We start from the raw sequence: 16,392 nt of genomic DNA, 5'->3' as shown, positions 1-16,392 counted from the left end.
TGTTAAAGAAAATGAACATATGTAAGGAGTCAAATACACTTGATTTCTAATCCCAGTTTGACTGTGGATGTAAGTGTATCATTATTTTGGGAAGCAGGGGAAAGAAGGAAGTTAGTTTAAAAAACCAAACCAAACCACCCCTGCATCTCTTCCAATGAGGATGAAATGTGGAATGACATCAGATGTTCACTGTTAATACTGTGTATTGCTGTGGATATTTATTTTCTCAAATAAACAGTCTTTCCTTAGAAAGAGAACAACAGAAAACTCATACATGCAATATCAGCCTATATTGTACTTTATTTCAACCAATAAAACCACCATCTCCTAGAATTCTATATCTTTAAAAGTTGCATTATTCCAGAAAGTGCCAAGACTGGCAGTTTAACCTATATGCCCTTTATGTATACGTATTTTGTGATTAAGATTGCTATTAGAATGGGAGACTATTAAATCCATGTTCAGAAGACTACAAGTCTTGCCTAAAGAAACTACCAAAAGTCTGTCTTTAACTCAGGGAGGTTTTAAGCCACAAAATTAAATAAATACTAAAATGTGTAAAAAAAATTGTCTTGTGAGACCTCACCTGGAGTATTGTGTGCAGTTCTGGTGTCCTCAACATAAAAAGGACATGGAACTGCTGGAACAAGTCCAGAGGAGAGCCACGAGGATGATCAGGGGACTGGAGCACCTCCCGTATGAAGACAGGCTGAGGAAGTTGGGGCTGTTCAGCCTGGAGAAGAGAAGGCTGCGGGGGGACCTCATAGAAGCCTTCCAGTATCTGAAGGGGGCCTATAGGGATGCTGGGAAGGGACTCTTTGTCAGGGACTGTAGTGACAGGACAAGGGATAACAGGTTAAAACTTAAACAAGGGAAGTTTAGATTGGATATAAGGAGGAAATTCTTTCCTGTTAGGGTGGTGAGACACTGGAATCGGTTGCCCAAGGGGGTTGTGAGTGCTCCATCCCTGGCGGTGTTTAAGGCCAGGTTGGATGAAGCCTTGTGTGGGATGGTTTAGTGTGAGGTGTCCCTGCCCATGGCAGGGGGGTTGGAACTGAATGATCTTGAGGTCCTTTCCAACCCTAACTATTCTATGATTCTATGAAATGGTACATAGAGCTTGCAAACCAAAGCAGCAAGTTAAGTCTTGGGGTTTCACAAACCTGAGTTAGATATCACAAGAGACCCCTTTCTGGATCTGTATGGATAAAGTTGTTGGATCTCCACCCTTAATGCTTGGTCTGAATTTAGTACTTCTGAAAGTATATGGAAATGGTTATATCTACCATCTACATAACTGATGTACAAAGTTCTTTCATTTTGGTAAAGCTTGTTCTTTTAATTAAACACTTTGAGATCATAAAAAGATGGAGCATTAAAGAAATGCCTCCAATGTTAAAGATCTAATTTCAGTGGTTTGTACAAAAAAAACCCTAGCAGTTCAAAATGTAATATTCATTATATTTCAGCTACCTTACAGTGCATTAAATTTCAGGTTTTAAAATGGACACCTAGCACTTTGGTACAACAAATAAGTTTACACTTACTGATCCTTTACTAAAAGCTGGCAAAGAATATTTTGGTCATTATGCAAAACATAGCAGTTTCAGATTAATTGCTGTCATAGTGCAGCACTGATGTCGACAAATGCAAAGTGAGCATTTTGGTAAATGCTACGAAATGGCAAAACTGAAAATAGAGCTGCATATCCAAAGTGAAATAGAAACATTAGTCTGTTTACGTTCTATACTATCTCCTGTTACCACCTTTACAGAACAAAAGTTAGGGCTAATGCATATTGTTTTCAAATATTACACTTCATCTTGCTAGCAAATTTAGGTAATTTTGAGGACTAATCAGCTTCTGCTACAAGATAGTTAAATGCAATCTATTTCATTGGCAAAGCATTAAAAGCTATTTTGTCCAACAGTTTCAGGCCAAAACTCTTTCTTAATGCACACTGTCCTGTTTGTATCCAAATGTTATTGCCCATTCTCCTTGCTCTGTGCTTTTATCAAGCCTGTGATAGGGTTAGAAAGGCAAGGGTCAATTAAGGATAAGTTTAAACTTGAATATTCTTTCTTAATACTTCAGGTTATTTTTTATACTTTGCTTTTCATTCTGTGTTTTCTTTCATCACTGGAAGTGGAGAATGGTATTTAATGGCCTTATTTTTTGCTTAGCTGTCAGGTATTTCATTTTCATTTCATGTTTTAGGTCAAAGCTGATCTACGATAGCATTTTTTGCTATCACCTTATCTACTAAGTGGATAAACTAAATTGTCCAGTATTTGTGGAAAACTCTGTAGATGTTTTATGTGCAATGTATTTTAGGATTACTGTTTCTAACTAGTGTGTGCTTTAAGCTTTAAAATTAGTGTAAAAACATTTTTTTAAACATTTAGTTCTGATGTAACTACGGAAATACAAATGCACACAATGATACTAAGCTCATGCTACTCTCCTTTAGAGAGGAAAATCTGAACAAAGCCCAACCCTAAACTAACAAAACACCAACCTTTGCTCAAAAAAGGGAAAGGTTTCATTCCCTGTAGCAGCTGTCTTCCACCGCATTACCCATATGCAATACGGACAGAACTTTCTTTCCTGGAGAGGTTGTGAAGCTGAATGACTTGCCGGTGAAACAGTTTGGGAGACTATGGGGAAGTGAGACATGCAAATAGTTGGCTTGTTACAGAAACTGCTATAACTGCATGTAGCAGTTACGGAATAGCTACATGCTATTCTATATAGAGTATTATATATTCTATATTATATATTCTATATATATTCTATATTCTAATAGAAACTGCTGTTCATGCAGCAATATTTCGTGCAGTGGCTCAGTGTTGTTTAAAGTCAAGGATGGTGGTATTATTATTAAAGAGGTAATTAAAATTGGCTTTTGCACCTATTACATCCGGGATACCAGATTTTCAAAATTACTAAGCAATTTCTAAAATTACTAAGCAAACCAATGCTTTTCTGATGATTTTGTTTCATGTCCTATTTCTAAGAGTTCTATTTCTGAGGAGTAATATGTTCTAGAGAACAAGTTTTGTCTACTGACTCTTGTGTAACAGCACAAAATTACAGTATTTTGTTTTATAAGTGGAGGGATACTTAAATGTCAGCAAAACAGTTGTCACACTTTTTAATGAAAATAAATGTAATTTCAAGGTGGATTTATTTAGGATTTAGCCACAGAATTAGAATTACATTCTGACTTATTGCAAGAACACAACATATATAAGAACATTAAGCATTCCACTCTAGTTATGGCCTGGGAGGAAAGAAACAGGTTTTGACATCTTTTATGGATGTGCTGGGCTGATCTGTGATGGTATGTAGACATTACTGAGAGAAGTGAGATCCTGAATTTCCCATCCATCGCTTATAGTAGAACACTGTGTCAATTTAATAAAATCATATGAGATACAAACGAGCTTACCTTGATGAGGTTAAGGTTCAGATTAAGTTCTGACCTCTGCCTGTAGTGAGCTCGCTCGAATGGGTAACTGGTAACTTCAAGCAAGGGTTAAACTAGTTCATGTGTCTGCACTTCGCTAGCGGACCAAGTTTCGGGGAGCCTCCGAGAAGCAGGCTGGAAGTGCTGTTCCACAGGTGACCGGTTGTTACAGTACTTCGTTTTTTCACGGAGGTGCCCGTGTTTCTTCTTTATTTAGCACGAAGGCGACCGCGGTTCCGCGATGCGGGAAGGGATCGAGCCCGGCGGGCAGGTGCAGCTGAGGGGCAGAGGGTGCCGCCCCGCTCCCCTAAGCGCCGCGGGCAGCGCCGAACAAGGGCCGGGGCCGCTGCCGCCCGCAGCTGAGCTCGAGCCGGGCCCCGAGGCGAGGAACAGTTTCCTCTCCTCGGGCGGCCCCGCAGCCGCCAGCCTTTCGCCGGGCGCCGCTTCAGCCGTCGCTCGGGCAGCGCTCTCCACGCTCGAAGGCAACCGGGCGGCCCCGGCGGCGCTCGCCCGGTTCCGGGCAAGTTCAGCGCTCGGGGCAGGCTGCCCTTCGGCCCGATGCCGAGCGACCGGAAAGCTCGGGGCCAGCTTTTCCCGCTTCTCTTCCCTAGGTTTCCCGTGCTCGGGAGGCTGTCAGTTAGAGGCACTGCCGCTTTTACCTCAGCGAGGCTCCCCGCCGGGGGTCGGGGACTCCGGGCCAGCTGAACCTTGGTATCGGGAGCTGAGCGCGCCTGCCCGGCACAGCTCGCGGGCCGCTCCCGGCCGCACGTTGCGGAAGAGCCTCCCTCGTCCTTTTCCCTGTCCCCGTCCCCGTCCCGTCCCCCGAGCGAGCCGGGGTTCCGCGGGGAGCAGCTGCGCCCCCGCCGCGCCGCGAGCAGCGCCCGGCATCTGCCGCCCGAGCCGCTCCGAGCTCTGCCGCGCTCCCGCGCTGCCGTGCCCGCGCTGCGCGCGCTCTCCCCCGGGCGGCGCTGTGCCCGCGCCCCTGCGCGATGCAGTGTGGGAATGGCTGTGGCGCTGGGGTTGGCTGAAAGAGGCGGCCAGTCGAGGTTTAATGTCCGCCATGTTGGCCGTGGCGTATTGAGCAGAGCCGGAGCGGCGGAGGAGAGAAGCCAGCGCCCAGCCCAGCCGCGCCAGCCGGCGCCGCCGGGCCCCGTGTCGGAGCGCGCCCCGCCCTGCCGGGGGAGCCCCGGTCCCTCCATGAGAGCGCTCGGCGGGGTCCGGCTCTCAGCTCGGAGCGCTCTTGCTGTCGCCCCCCCCTCCCCAGCCGGAGCCGCCATCGCCGCCTAACATGAGCAAACTGTCGTTCCGGGCCCGGGCGCTGGACGCGTCCAAGCCGCTGCCCGTCTTCCGCTGCGAGGACCTGCCCGACTTGGCCGAATATGCCTCCATTAATCGGGCCGTGCCGCAGATGCCCACGGGCATGGAGAAGGAAGAGGAGTCGGTACGTGAGACCCCCCCCCGCCTCGGCCGGGTCCCTCCATCCCCCCCGCACCAGGGGCCCCCACCTTCTCCTCTGCGCAAGCACAAAATGGCCGCCATCTTCTCCCTGCTCTCCCCGCCCGCCGTGGGGGGGGGAAGGACCTGGGGAGGGAACGCGGCAAGCCCGGCGGCCCTTACCGCCCTTTCCCCCTGCGCTCTCCAGCCGCTTCCGCGCCCCGCGGTAGCTGTCGACCCTTTCGGCAGGCCCCGAAAGGCACAAAGGGAGTCACGTGATACCGCGGGCGTCCGCCATTTTGTCTCCCTGTTTCTTGGGCCGGGCCTTGTGCGGCGGCGGCGGCGGGCAGACGGGCCTCGGCGGCGCTGCGCTCGCTCTGCCCCACCGGGTGGCGCTGCTGAGCCGGCCGCCGCCGCAGGGGGCGCTCGGCGGCGGCTGCCGCGGGAGCGCGCGCCCTGCTGCTCTGCCCGGGCCGCTCGCGTCGGGGGGGCGAAAGGGGGCGGGCGGGACGCGGGTCCCAGGGCGCAGGGGCCCGGGGGTGTGAGGCGCAGCTCTGTGGTGGGGGGCTTTGCCCGCGTCCCCCCTCACGTGTTGTGGCCGCATGCCTTCTCCTGGCGGGCTGCTCCGCTCCGGTGGAGCCGCTGTCCTGGTAGCCGTCGTTTGGTTCGGACTTTTTTTGCCTATGGTCATAGGAATTGGAAGAGTTTCTGTTTACATTTACTTGAAACCTTAGAAGCGCCTAGACAGGCATGGTGTGAGTAGAAGCTGTACTGTGCACTACATGGAAATACGAAAGCCAGTACTGAAATGCTATTCAAAGTAAGAAAATTGGATTTTGGAGGCCAAAACCTATTACTTCACTGTCAGTTTTGTTGTCTCGGTGGAAAATGAAACTTAAACCTTTTCGAACTTCAGGATCATTTAATCGTTCACTGTACTTTCCAAGCTGAGTATAACATTCAGTAGTTGTTACTGCTGAAGTGGGTTATTTTTGGTGTTTGCAGATCCATATTTCCTCAGGATCGTAAGTTTTGCCCATTTCTGCGTTGAGCACAGCAAATAGAACTGCAGAAGTACGGTTATGTAAAGAGGTTTTGAAACTTCGTGATAAGAACAAGCGTGACAATTTCATAGCGTTGAGTTTAGCTAGCTGTCAGGCTGCCGTTGTCTTCCGAAGGGGACAGGCTGTGAAGTTCCTTTTTGTATTTCTACGTTTAGCAAACTTTGAGTTAATTTTCTAAAAGTTAAAATACACATACGTTCTTTGAATGTAGTTTTCTCTTCGTGGCACTGTTGCTTTGAAAAGTCAACCGATTCTGTGAATTTTTGAGTGATTTCTAGAGTAGTGCTCTTTGCATGTTGTAGTCTCCATTCAATAGCTACTCTCTGAGACCTCCCTAGTGTAACTGCCTACCGTTTTAACAGAACTCAATATTTCCAAGTCCTGTGCAAGTTGTAAGTTGCTTTGAAAATCCACTAAAATGCATATTGTGAAGTGTGATATTTTTTTTTTAATGATTTTGGTTTGGTGGTAGTCATTTTTGTGAAGGTGCTCAAAACTGTCATAGTATCCATTTAGCAGGAGTAGTTAAGCAGTATTAAGTAACTATGCTTGAATGTGTTTCTTTTGATGCAGTATTTTCTGAGTTGATACCTGTAGATTCTGAATATGAGTGAGAGCACCCCTAATTTCCATTTGTACCAGAATGTAAAATGTTATGTTTGCTATTCTGCTTGCTTGCCGAGTTTATTTGTCAAAGTGAGCAAGTGTGCATACATGCATGCATTTATTTATGTAAAAATGCAGGTTGCTATCTTTCTCTTTTACTGTTTGCCTGGCAGTTACAAGTTTTCAGGTTAGAAAATTACATGGGGTGACTGTATAGCCTCCTTAAACCCAGAGAGATACATGTCCTATCTAAGGAAAAGTAGACATTGACAATGGAGAAACTTTGAATGTTAATTATGAGATTTGTTTCTGTGGTTAATGTGATGCTTTTGTTTATTATACCTATCTTTGACGGTTGAACTTCAGAGCTGTGGGTGTAAGTAGACACTTTACACAGTTAAAGTTTGCTCATGCCTTTGTTTTAAATATGTGTACACACCCCTCCCAAGAAATTTCTTTGCCATCAGTAAACATGGTGTTTTCCTAAATACCTTTTGGATGTTCTTACATAAAATAGATGATGTTAAACTCTTTCCTCTTCTTGTTTTTGCAAACTTGCTGAACTTACTTCCTTCCCTCTTGTTGCTCCAAAAAGTTTTCAATTTTATACTGGTGTTGACACTAGAGACTCATGGTAATTAACTAGAGCTATATCAAACCTCACAGATTTAATACCCTGTTATGCTCTGTTTCCCAAACTTCATGCCATGCAGGATTTAAGAAAGTTGGGAGTTGTTTGTGTTACATAGCAGTTGAAGAGTTGAGGATTTTTCCGTAATACAAAAAAGTCTATTATTTTCCGAAATATTATCCATTTCTTTACAGACAGTTGGCAAAGTGTCCGTAAGAACCTGGGGGGAAGGGCAGCTTCAACTACTGTGAACAGACATCTGTAACTATTTTATAAATAGAATTCTAACATTGCCTTGAATTTTGCATAAATGTAATTTTTAATGAAGATATATTTGGAGTTAAGAGCTCTACTCTTGACTAAATAACTTTCCCTACGGAAAAATGCAATCAAAAAGGATTTAATATTCAAGCATCGAGTCAAGATACTTAAATGACTAATTAATATTTTGATGCACAAAAAGGAATCTATTCTGTTTCCCTTTCATCTTATCTTTCTCCCATCCTGCTTTTACAAACAGTAAATATGGAAAGCAGTATATTTTCATTATTACAGCTAGAGTTGAAGTTGAGCAGTGATTTTCTGAAAGAGTCTTCTAAAGGAAAGCCTTACTGAGTTGATCTGAGTTTTAAAATATGCAGTTGGTAAGTGGTATACTAAGTCTGTAAAAAGAGATGACAACAAAGGGCCTTAATGTGAATTCTGTTAACAAGTAAGAGTATATCTTTCTGCTTAGCAAGGTATAACTTCAACTAGTGGTTTCATTTGGAGGTAAAAGACTACAGTATAAAGCTCTTTAGCACACAGACAGTGGTGCTTGAAGTTAGCAGCTGATACTATGTTCTGACAGTTGGTTTGGCTCCTGAGTTTCCAGGGTAAACACATTGTGGCTGTTGCCAAGTGTGTTGCTAAATCTAAGAAACTAAAAACTATCAAGAGACATATGCATCTCTAAAAAGAGAAAAATAAAAAAGTTTTCAAAATACAATGACACTTTTTATGCAACACAAAACATTCCCTGTATTATCTCAAAATCCTGGGTTTGAGCAAAATGCATCCTTAGTGCTGTAATTTTGAGAACTAAACAGACTGCTGTTAATAATATACTAATGCAGATTTGACTAACAAGTCCATTTAAATTTATATGTGCCTGAATAAAGAAGTAGATGGATGGTATTTGTTTATCTTTTGTGGAGTTTCTGGATTTGTTTGTTTTGTTTTTGTTTTTTTATAGGTATTAATTTGTGTGGCCTGTTCTGTGTTTTTTGAGAGAGGTGTTGCTTTAACTGGAAATTCAGATCCTGGAAAAGCAGAACATACGTAACTTAGTTCTTTGAGGTAAAATGCTTTACTGGAAAAAAAAAAAGGTAGACTGAAGCTTTTTGACCATTTTCCGTAACTTGCGCTTCAGAAGGAAAGCATGGATGGTTTTACAGACATCCTAAATTTGATGGCTTCCAATAAAACCAAGAAAAACTGCACTTGTTTTTCCTGTGTTCTTCTGAAAGCACATACACCATATCCGCAGCCTCTAGATTCTCGTAGATAAATAGAAATGTAGGTGCTTCTTAGACTTTGTAGATGAAATAAATATCCTTCTGGAAAATTGTGAATATAGTTGTTTTGGTTTTTTGTTGGATTTTGTGTTGTGGGGTTTTTTGTCTTTTGTTTTGGTTTTTGTTTTTTTTTTAAGAGGGAAAAAAAAACCCCAAAACACTGAAAACCCTAAAGTCTTCCTCACCCCCTCATGTCTATTTTCTCCCTCTCCCCCCCACCCCTCCCCAAGAGCCAAAACCAAAAACCCAACAAAACCCAAACCAACCAAACCAAAAAGTGAAGCCATGTGTTTGGAGCACCTCTTACAAACATTTATAAGGCATATTTAAAATGTCAGGAAGTGTGAACTTTTTAGCTGAAGCAGTTCCTCAGGAAAGATTAATGTGTGAGTAGATATGATACTTTTAATTAAGTACCCTGGTATACATCAGATTAATCATCAAAATACGGCTATGTTGATGACATTTCTGGAGTTAATAACAGTCGTGTGGGTATGGGAATTATCATGAGCTTGGTGGGGGGGTGTGTTTCCTTTTTCTTTTCTCTCGAATGAGTGCGTTACCCTGATATTACAGTCATCTTAAGGTTTTGGTTGTTGCTTTCTGTTTAGCCTTGTGCATGTTTGAGTTTGTGTAGGTTAGATGCACATTATTCAGAAGGTAAACTTTTGTGAACCCTGGTGTCTCTGTCCTTTGTGTTGAGGCAGGGCAGAGAGTATCAAGCAGTGTCCTATTTCTTTATTATATTATTCTTTACTACCTCTTCTGACTAAGATCATGGTCTGGTGGTTTATCTTTGCCCTTACGTTAACTCCGGAGTAGCAGCTTTTCTGTCCTGCCAGACTGATGCACTATGTGGAGTTCTGTTCCAAAGGTTCAGAGTTTAACATTTGAGCTCGATTTCTAATTTTAGTTAGTGTTGCTAGTAGCAGATAGAAGAATTAAACAGAGTCTGAAATTATAAGCTGTATGGCTGTTCTTCAGTTCTTACTATTTGCATACATGTTACGATGTAACTGAAAGGTTGTGCAGAAGGTGGAATTCAGTCTGTGCAGTTGTCATCTGTAAATATTGTCATACTGTGTTACCTGATGTTTGAGCAAACTCTTGAGATGGTTTGAAATGTGCTTTGATGTCTTTAATTTCATAATTGTAGTTGTATTCCCTGCTCTGACTTTGGGGATGCTTAAGAAAAATTTATTTTCCCTACCCATGGTGGGGGGGGGGGTTGGAACTAGATGACCTTAAGGTCCTCTACAACCCTAACTTCTATGATTCTGTGATTCTATGATTCTGTTTGTTACGATTACATTGTTAGATGTGGCTTTGGTTGTGGGATTCTCTCCCCCAATATCTGCATGACCTGTCAGTATTTCATAAATGCTATAGAAAACCTGATGAAGATAGCCTGATGTTCATTCAAATGCTTTGGAACACTTCAAAACCTATTCTCAATAGGATGTGTCTTAATTTAGGAAAGCACTACTTGGTTAATTTCCCATTACGCAGGTTGGGTAGGCTCAAGGATTGCATCCTCTCCATAAAAATGTCTTGAGCACAGCTACCATAGATAGATACGAAATATATGCACAGAAAATAAGCCTTTTTTCCTCCCAAATCCATCTTGGAGGCTTTGGGAGGCTACCATACCCAGATTCTCTTGCTGCTGAAACAGCTGGTTTTACTCTATCAAGTTGAAAAGCTGCTAAGGAGTGTACAAGTAGGGACCCATATGGTGCCATCTAAGCTGTGGTGAATTTTAAAACATGTGAGGTAAGTATGTAGTTGAGGTGTAGTGAGTCAATGTATGAATGGTCTTGAATTACAGATGTAAGTTTTACTAACAGTCCTATAGTCTTTTTTGAGAAAATCGAGAGACATTTTTTGTGTCATTTCACCACAAACAGGGCCAGATTTCAACTGTAAGAAAATTCCCATACTATGTCAAAATACTCAGGCAGTGAAAAATGATTGTTTTCCCATTCTCTCTCTGTGCTCAGCTTCTGATTATTCAGTAATAGTGGCAGCTTACTGGATATTTCACCTTCAGTTACACCACAGCTTTCTGTTCCATTGTGTTTATTGTTGGCAAATAATCTGTGCAACTGAGCATTCATGCGAGTTACGAACTCCTTATGGTGAGCAGTAGCAGTAATGTTAAAAATACTTAATGTTTTGGAAAATCGTGATTAGAGTTGGTTGGTTATCAGTGCTTTATGCAGGTCAGAGACTTCTCCTGGAAGTCCAAACTCTGTTTTGAAATGATGGAGGATATGAATTAGCAAACTCTCCTTGGAAAAATTTCAAGTCAGGACATTGGTGTTCTAGGTGGAGCATGTTCTTTTTCTAGTTTGTTTGTCTATACTGGTTCTGCATAGGAAAGCATTTAATTTCTCCTTAAAATGTTGGTCCTGAAGAGCTAAGTGTAGAGCAGTCTTAAGGAATTAGCATAGTCAAATTATTTTTAACTTTTTATTGACTTCCCTGTAAGTGCGCAGTGAGAAGGCATGTAACAGCAATGGCTTTGTACATAGCAGAAGTAACTACAGTGAAACATATTGTTCATGTTCAGACTTAAGATAAAAAAGGTTAGACTTGCTTAGTACTCATTTATTTGTAATGAGGATGGTTAACCATTGGAAGATATGAAAAATCTCCCTCAGATTACTTACGTTAACATTGGGGGGTGAGGAGGAACCCAAAAAGATAACTTCATTAGCAGTATTCTTAATAGCACAAGAAATAGTATAACTGACTGGAGTTAAAGGAGAGGAGCCTATGTCAGGGTAACCTGTTAAATCATTTTAAGGTCAGGCTTGCATGAAAAGGCTTTACGTCCTGGGAGTTTTTACAGCCTGTCTTAAGGAGGAGCCCTATAAAGTTACCTTCTTGTTTTTCAAATAAGATCTATCATGTAATGGATTTCAGCAAAGGATTGGGTATTCATTGTATGCAGTGAAATACCAATAATGGGAAGGGGGCAATAGTTCAGTAATCTTAATGTTTGAGAAACAGAGTGGTATGGCTTTACTTTTTGTTTCATCTTAGTAGCTGACATTCTGTATTTTATTCCAGTAAAGCATAAGTTGCTTGTACACGAACCTGCCTAATATTAATTTGTTTCAGGTAGAAGTGCCGTGTGGCAAGCCCTTAAATCAACTAGTGTTTTCTTTGACTAGTTCACTTTTCTTGTAGCTGTCTTAATAGTTGTGACCTAATTACATTTTCGTCATAAATGTGCATACAGTTATTTCAGTATCAATCTGTAGAGAGTATTGTGTGAATTTTTAATACCTGTAAGTTAATATGTTACTTCTTCAAGTCTTTGTTTTAAAGGAATGTGTGTATGTCTTTAGGAGTCTTCTCTGCTAGAACAGGATACTGTAATTTGCTGGCCTTAGGCAGCTGTAATAAGTTCCTTGTTCTTTTTCCACTTCATTTGTGTAAGAGGAAAAACTAGTGCTAATATTGAAGAATGTATCAAATGACTAATGCATCAGAGTGAAAATGCTGGCTGCTGCTTTTGAGTCTGTATATATCCTCATCCTGTTTAATGAGCCTTTATGTACGCTCTGCTCTCCCTTCCACCAGTGTATTGTGTATTTCTGTGTATTCAGCTGTATGTACATTCAAGGACTAACCCTGTTCTAGGAGGATCTCTCTTGGTTAAGTATGTGAAGGTGAACTGTATGAATGATGCAAAGCAGGGAGTAAAAAGTTGAGAACTTCCTGGTCTGTCAGTCTGTTCAAGTACAGGTAGTTCGAGTGAGAGAGGAAGCTATCCTCTTAAGTACCACTATTAAAGAACTGTTTCTTTTATATTTAATCAGGAGTTAAGAAATTAATGCTTTTTTTTTTTTTTTCCCAATTGGAAACTTTCAGTGGGGCGTTTTTTGAAAGGATTGGTGTTTTCTGTTATAATTTGCAGAGCTGTAGTCTTCAGATTCTTCACTGATGAGATGTCCAACTCAAACCATGGCTACTAGGAAGGCACTAGTGTCAAAATTCGAATTTTGCATGGGCTTCACTTTCCAGATTATCTTTTTTTAAATTTGAGGATTTTGTGCAAGGCTGTGTTACGGAAGCATAAAGATTGTGCGTTACAGACACAGAACTTGTTTTGTAAAGGGAAGAGGGGTGCAAGTTGCTTTGCAAAGTTCCGTTGATTTGTAGTGAATTTCACACAAAATGCATTTCTTGGTGTAGGTTTGGAAACAGTTTGACTTTAATTTTGTGTTTGTTTTTTTTTTACTCTTCTGTATGTGCCATTATTATCGCCCGCTTTAGTCTGCATACATAGTAAAACACCTTCTCTTCCAGATATTTCCCAATATTTAATTATTTGAAGTGTCCCATTCTCTTGCGTGTCTAAATTCTGTAGTTTTGTTCTCCTTTTTAAGTTTCTTTAAACACTGGTGATAAAATTGTATTCCTGGTTTCCCCTGTGCCTTTATGTTTTTGCTTAAGAAATACAGATTTTAACTGTGTGGTAAATCTGTGTTCCCCAACCCCTAGTCCTGTATTAGTTTTTCAGCAGGAGATGTCCTGTGTGCCTTCTTGGCATTTCATTTTTTTCCCTAGTTAAATACAAGAAAAATAATTCTGAAAAGAGTGGCTGAAGATAGGAACTGACTCCAGGAAGAAGATTTTACAGTACTATGATCTGACTTAGTGTTTATTCCAATTTAATAATCCAGGTGTATCTTAGAAAAGAGGGTAGGTTTGTTGGAGAGTTAAGGAGTAAGGCTACAAGTAAAAGTCAACTTGAGTTTGAGCCCTGCAGGGTTTTTTTTTTTTTATTTTATTTTATTTTTATTTTTATTTTAATTTCATACAGTTACTGAAATTGCTTAAGCAGGTTTAACTACTGGATCCTTCAGGTGCTTGCGGATAAATTTGGGCACTCTTTTGTTTCTCAGCAGTTTTTTTAACATTCATGTGTTCTTTGCCAAACATCTTGTTTGCCCTCCTGTTGCTATTTATTTTCTGGGATTTTAAGAAGAAAGAGTGCACTAGCGCTGTTTTCTGATGAAGATGCTGTGGTCATAAAGTAGGCCAGATACTGTATGAGACTGAGTGTTTCTTTTGATGTGTCTCATTTTGAGAAGATGTTCAGAAACTTGCTTAATGGTAGCTAAATGTTGAAAACAAATTTTGCATGTCTTGAGCTGGAACAGAAAGCAGTGAGCTTTTCTGATGATCTCCAGGGCTTTATTGGAGGAAGTTGTTGCGGTTAATGCATTATTAACCCGTATGTCTGGCCTGGTTTTCCATAGCATCTGTATTTTACTTCAAGAAAGACCTCGAGCTGGTAGGTGATAGTTCTTAGATGTTGTCTTTGGGAGCTTCACATGGCTTTTAGGTAGTTAGGAGTGTGAGCGACAGAATGTCCTGGAAATGAAGATAAAACCTTAGCGCTGATAAAATCTGGAGAAGCTGGATGAGGAAGAGAAGTTCTGAAGTGCTCCTAAAAAGTGTAAGTTACTGAGGAAGGTGTACCACAAACTGACTACTAGCTATAATTTCATAAGTGGGTGTAATTGCATCATGGGTATGTTGCGGGACTAGTCCAGTCAGAAGATAACAGTTCCAAAGTTGTCTGGAAGTAATAGGAAAAACGTTAATGTATATTCCCATTGGTAAATGAGAGCCTATTAAAAAAAAAAAAAAAAAAAAAAAAACCCAAAACAAAAACAAAACAAAAAAAAAACCCCAAAACAACAAAAAAAAAACCTATAAAACCAAGTCTTCAGTGTATTCATTACTGATGTATTTCAGCAGGTTAAAAGGGTCCCTGTCAAGATGTAGTAAAGTGATTGTTTTTAAATGATGTATGTGGTGGTTTACCAAACTCTGCAATTAGAAAAATTGAAGTAGTGAGGTATCTGACATCTTGTTTTGGCTTGTATTAAATTATACTGTAATTTCCCTGGTATAACTTTCTGGGGAAAAAAAAATTAAAGTTTTCTGATGTTTGTCTCCTCATGAATGTCTTTGTCTTGTCAAACGTATATTGGTGACAGACCTCTTTAAGCTGTGCTCAAGATAAGCACTGTATGAGTTACTAGAGAATGGGAAGACTAAGCAATAAGTTGGTTGGAGAGAAGAGAGTCTCCCATCCCAGACTGTTTTGTGCTGTGGTCAGGATTATATGTACAGTTCAAATCTGTGTTTATACTGGATGTTTGTCTTGGTTTTGTGGTTTATTCCCACCATTAGCAAGGAGAGTGAGTGTGCATGTATGAGTTAGGCTGTGGTGTAATTTCCATTTCAGATGGTCATAGAGCTAAATGCTAGCTGAGATGTTAAACTTTTTAGGTTGTTTTACCATTTTGCACACTTTAACTGAAAATGTTAGTATTTATTGCTGACGATTTGAAGGAAGTAGACCACCACTTTTAGCAGTGTCTGTACAGATGGAGTTGGAATATGAGGTCCTAAGCCAGCTTTTGGCAGCAGTATCATTTTCAGAGATGGAGAGAACATCATCTTACTTTGGTTTACAGTTGCTGAACTGACTCTACTAGGTCAAATCTTTGTCACAATACAGAATAGATGGAGGAAGTAGGAATACATTGTCCCGTGGATAGCTAGCAGTACTTTATAGGGTAGTTCCCTTTAACTTAGCAGGCAGGAAATTAATAAAACACCTGTGTAAGGAAAAAGCCCTACATTATGTATTTGAGACCTGTAAGTAGGTAGTTATCAGAACAAGTGTGCTGTCAGAAATACCCAAAGATGAAAAAAAAAAATAAAAACTGAAAAACGTTTTGGGTGTCTCCAAGTGGTTATAAGAAGCTTTAAAGTATTAGTTTTGAAGATTTTTCTTTCTGTACTTCGTTAATGTCATGTTGATAAACCTAAAGGAAGTGGCTTGCCCACAACATTGGGATTTAAGCGTGGTACAAAGTACAATGGACAGTTTGTGATAGCAAACTGTGGCACGTACTTTATCTCTGTTAGAATTTCTTGTTAGCAACGTGTTTTACGTTTAGCCCTCTTTTTTCTTATCTTGCATTATAATGTTGATTTTCCTTTCTACGGATCAGTTACTGTTTGTTCCTTTGTTTTCAGCATGGGGGAAAATGCAGGAATTGTATAGAATGATTAAACCATTTAATGTGGTAAGCAATATGAAATTGAATCTGTAATTGGTAATTTTAAAGCATAACATGTTACGCAGCTCTGAATTTTGTTCTCAAAGCATGTATGCAGTGTCAGGTTGATGGTTTTCAGGATACAGTGTGCTGAATCTTTTTATAAATGAGTGTATTTTTGTAAATACACTGAAGTAGTCTTGTAGTAGTATACATGGCACCAGGGGGTGACAGGAAGAGGTGGGATATCTAGTGTAAGAGTGTATTTTTCTGAAGTCCTGTAAATGGGTTTCTCTGTTGATACATGGGCTATATTCTTGGATTTAGTATTTGAGAAGGGCACAAAGCAGTCTCTAAAATGTCTGTTATTACACATTAGTATATTAAAACATATAGCCACTTCAAAGTGTGAATATTCATACCACTGTATACCCCTGTAGTTGGGGATTGTCCATTAAGTTCAGTATCAGTCTGCAGCTGCACACATGGTAGAGAAACACACAGCTCTGTGTCGTGATGAGCATAATCGGGTTTG

At 41.0% G+C, this 16,392-nt stretch overlaps 1 protein-coding gene across 7 annotated transcripts in view; it reads left to right on the top strand.

Moving 5' to 3' along the window:
- Window positions 1-4,446: 4,446 nt before the first annotated feature.
- Window positions 4,447-16,392, top strand: part of EPC1 (enhancer of polycomb homolog 1) — a 52,694-nt gene continuing 40,748 nt past the window's right edge. For 2 of the 7 annotated variants that reach the window (XM_065666705.1, XM_065666704.1), the window contains exon 1: window positions 4,447-4,910. In XM_065666705.1, the coding sequence (XP_065522777.1) occupies window positions 4,758-4,910 (153 nt within the window). In that variant the 5' untranslated portion in view covers window positions 4,447-4,757. The remainder of the gene's footprint in view (window positions 4,911-16,392) is intronic. The other 5 variants (XM_065666701.1, XM_065666700.1, XM_065666703.1 and 2 more) reach the window with 3 other exon arrangements.

The sequence above is a fragment of the Lathamus discolor genome, chromosome 2, assembly GCF_037157495.1.
Source record: "Lathamus discolor isolate bLatDis1 chromosome 2, bLatDis1.hap1, whole genome shotgun sequence".
Classification (NCBI taxonomy): Eukaryota; Metazoa; Chordata; class Aves; order Psittaciformes; family Psittacidae; genus Lathamus; species Lathamus discolor.
Note: the sequence above shows the minus strand (reverse complement) of the source record. Positions and strands in the feature narration are given on the sequence as shown.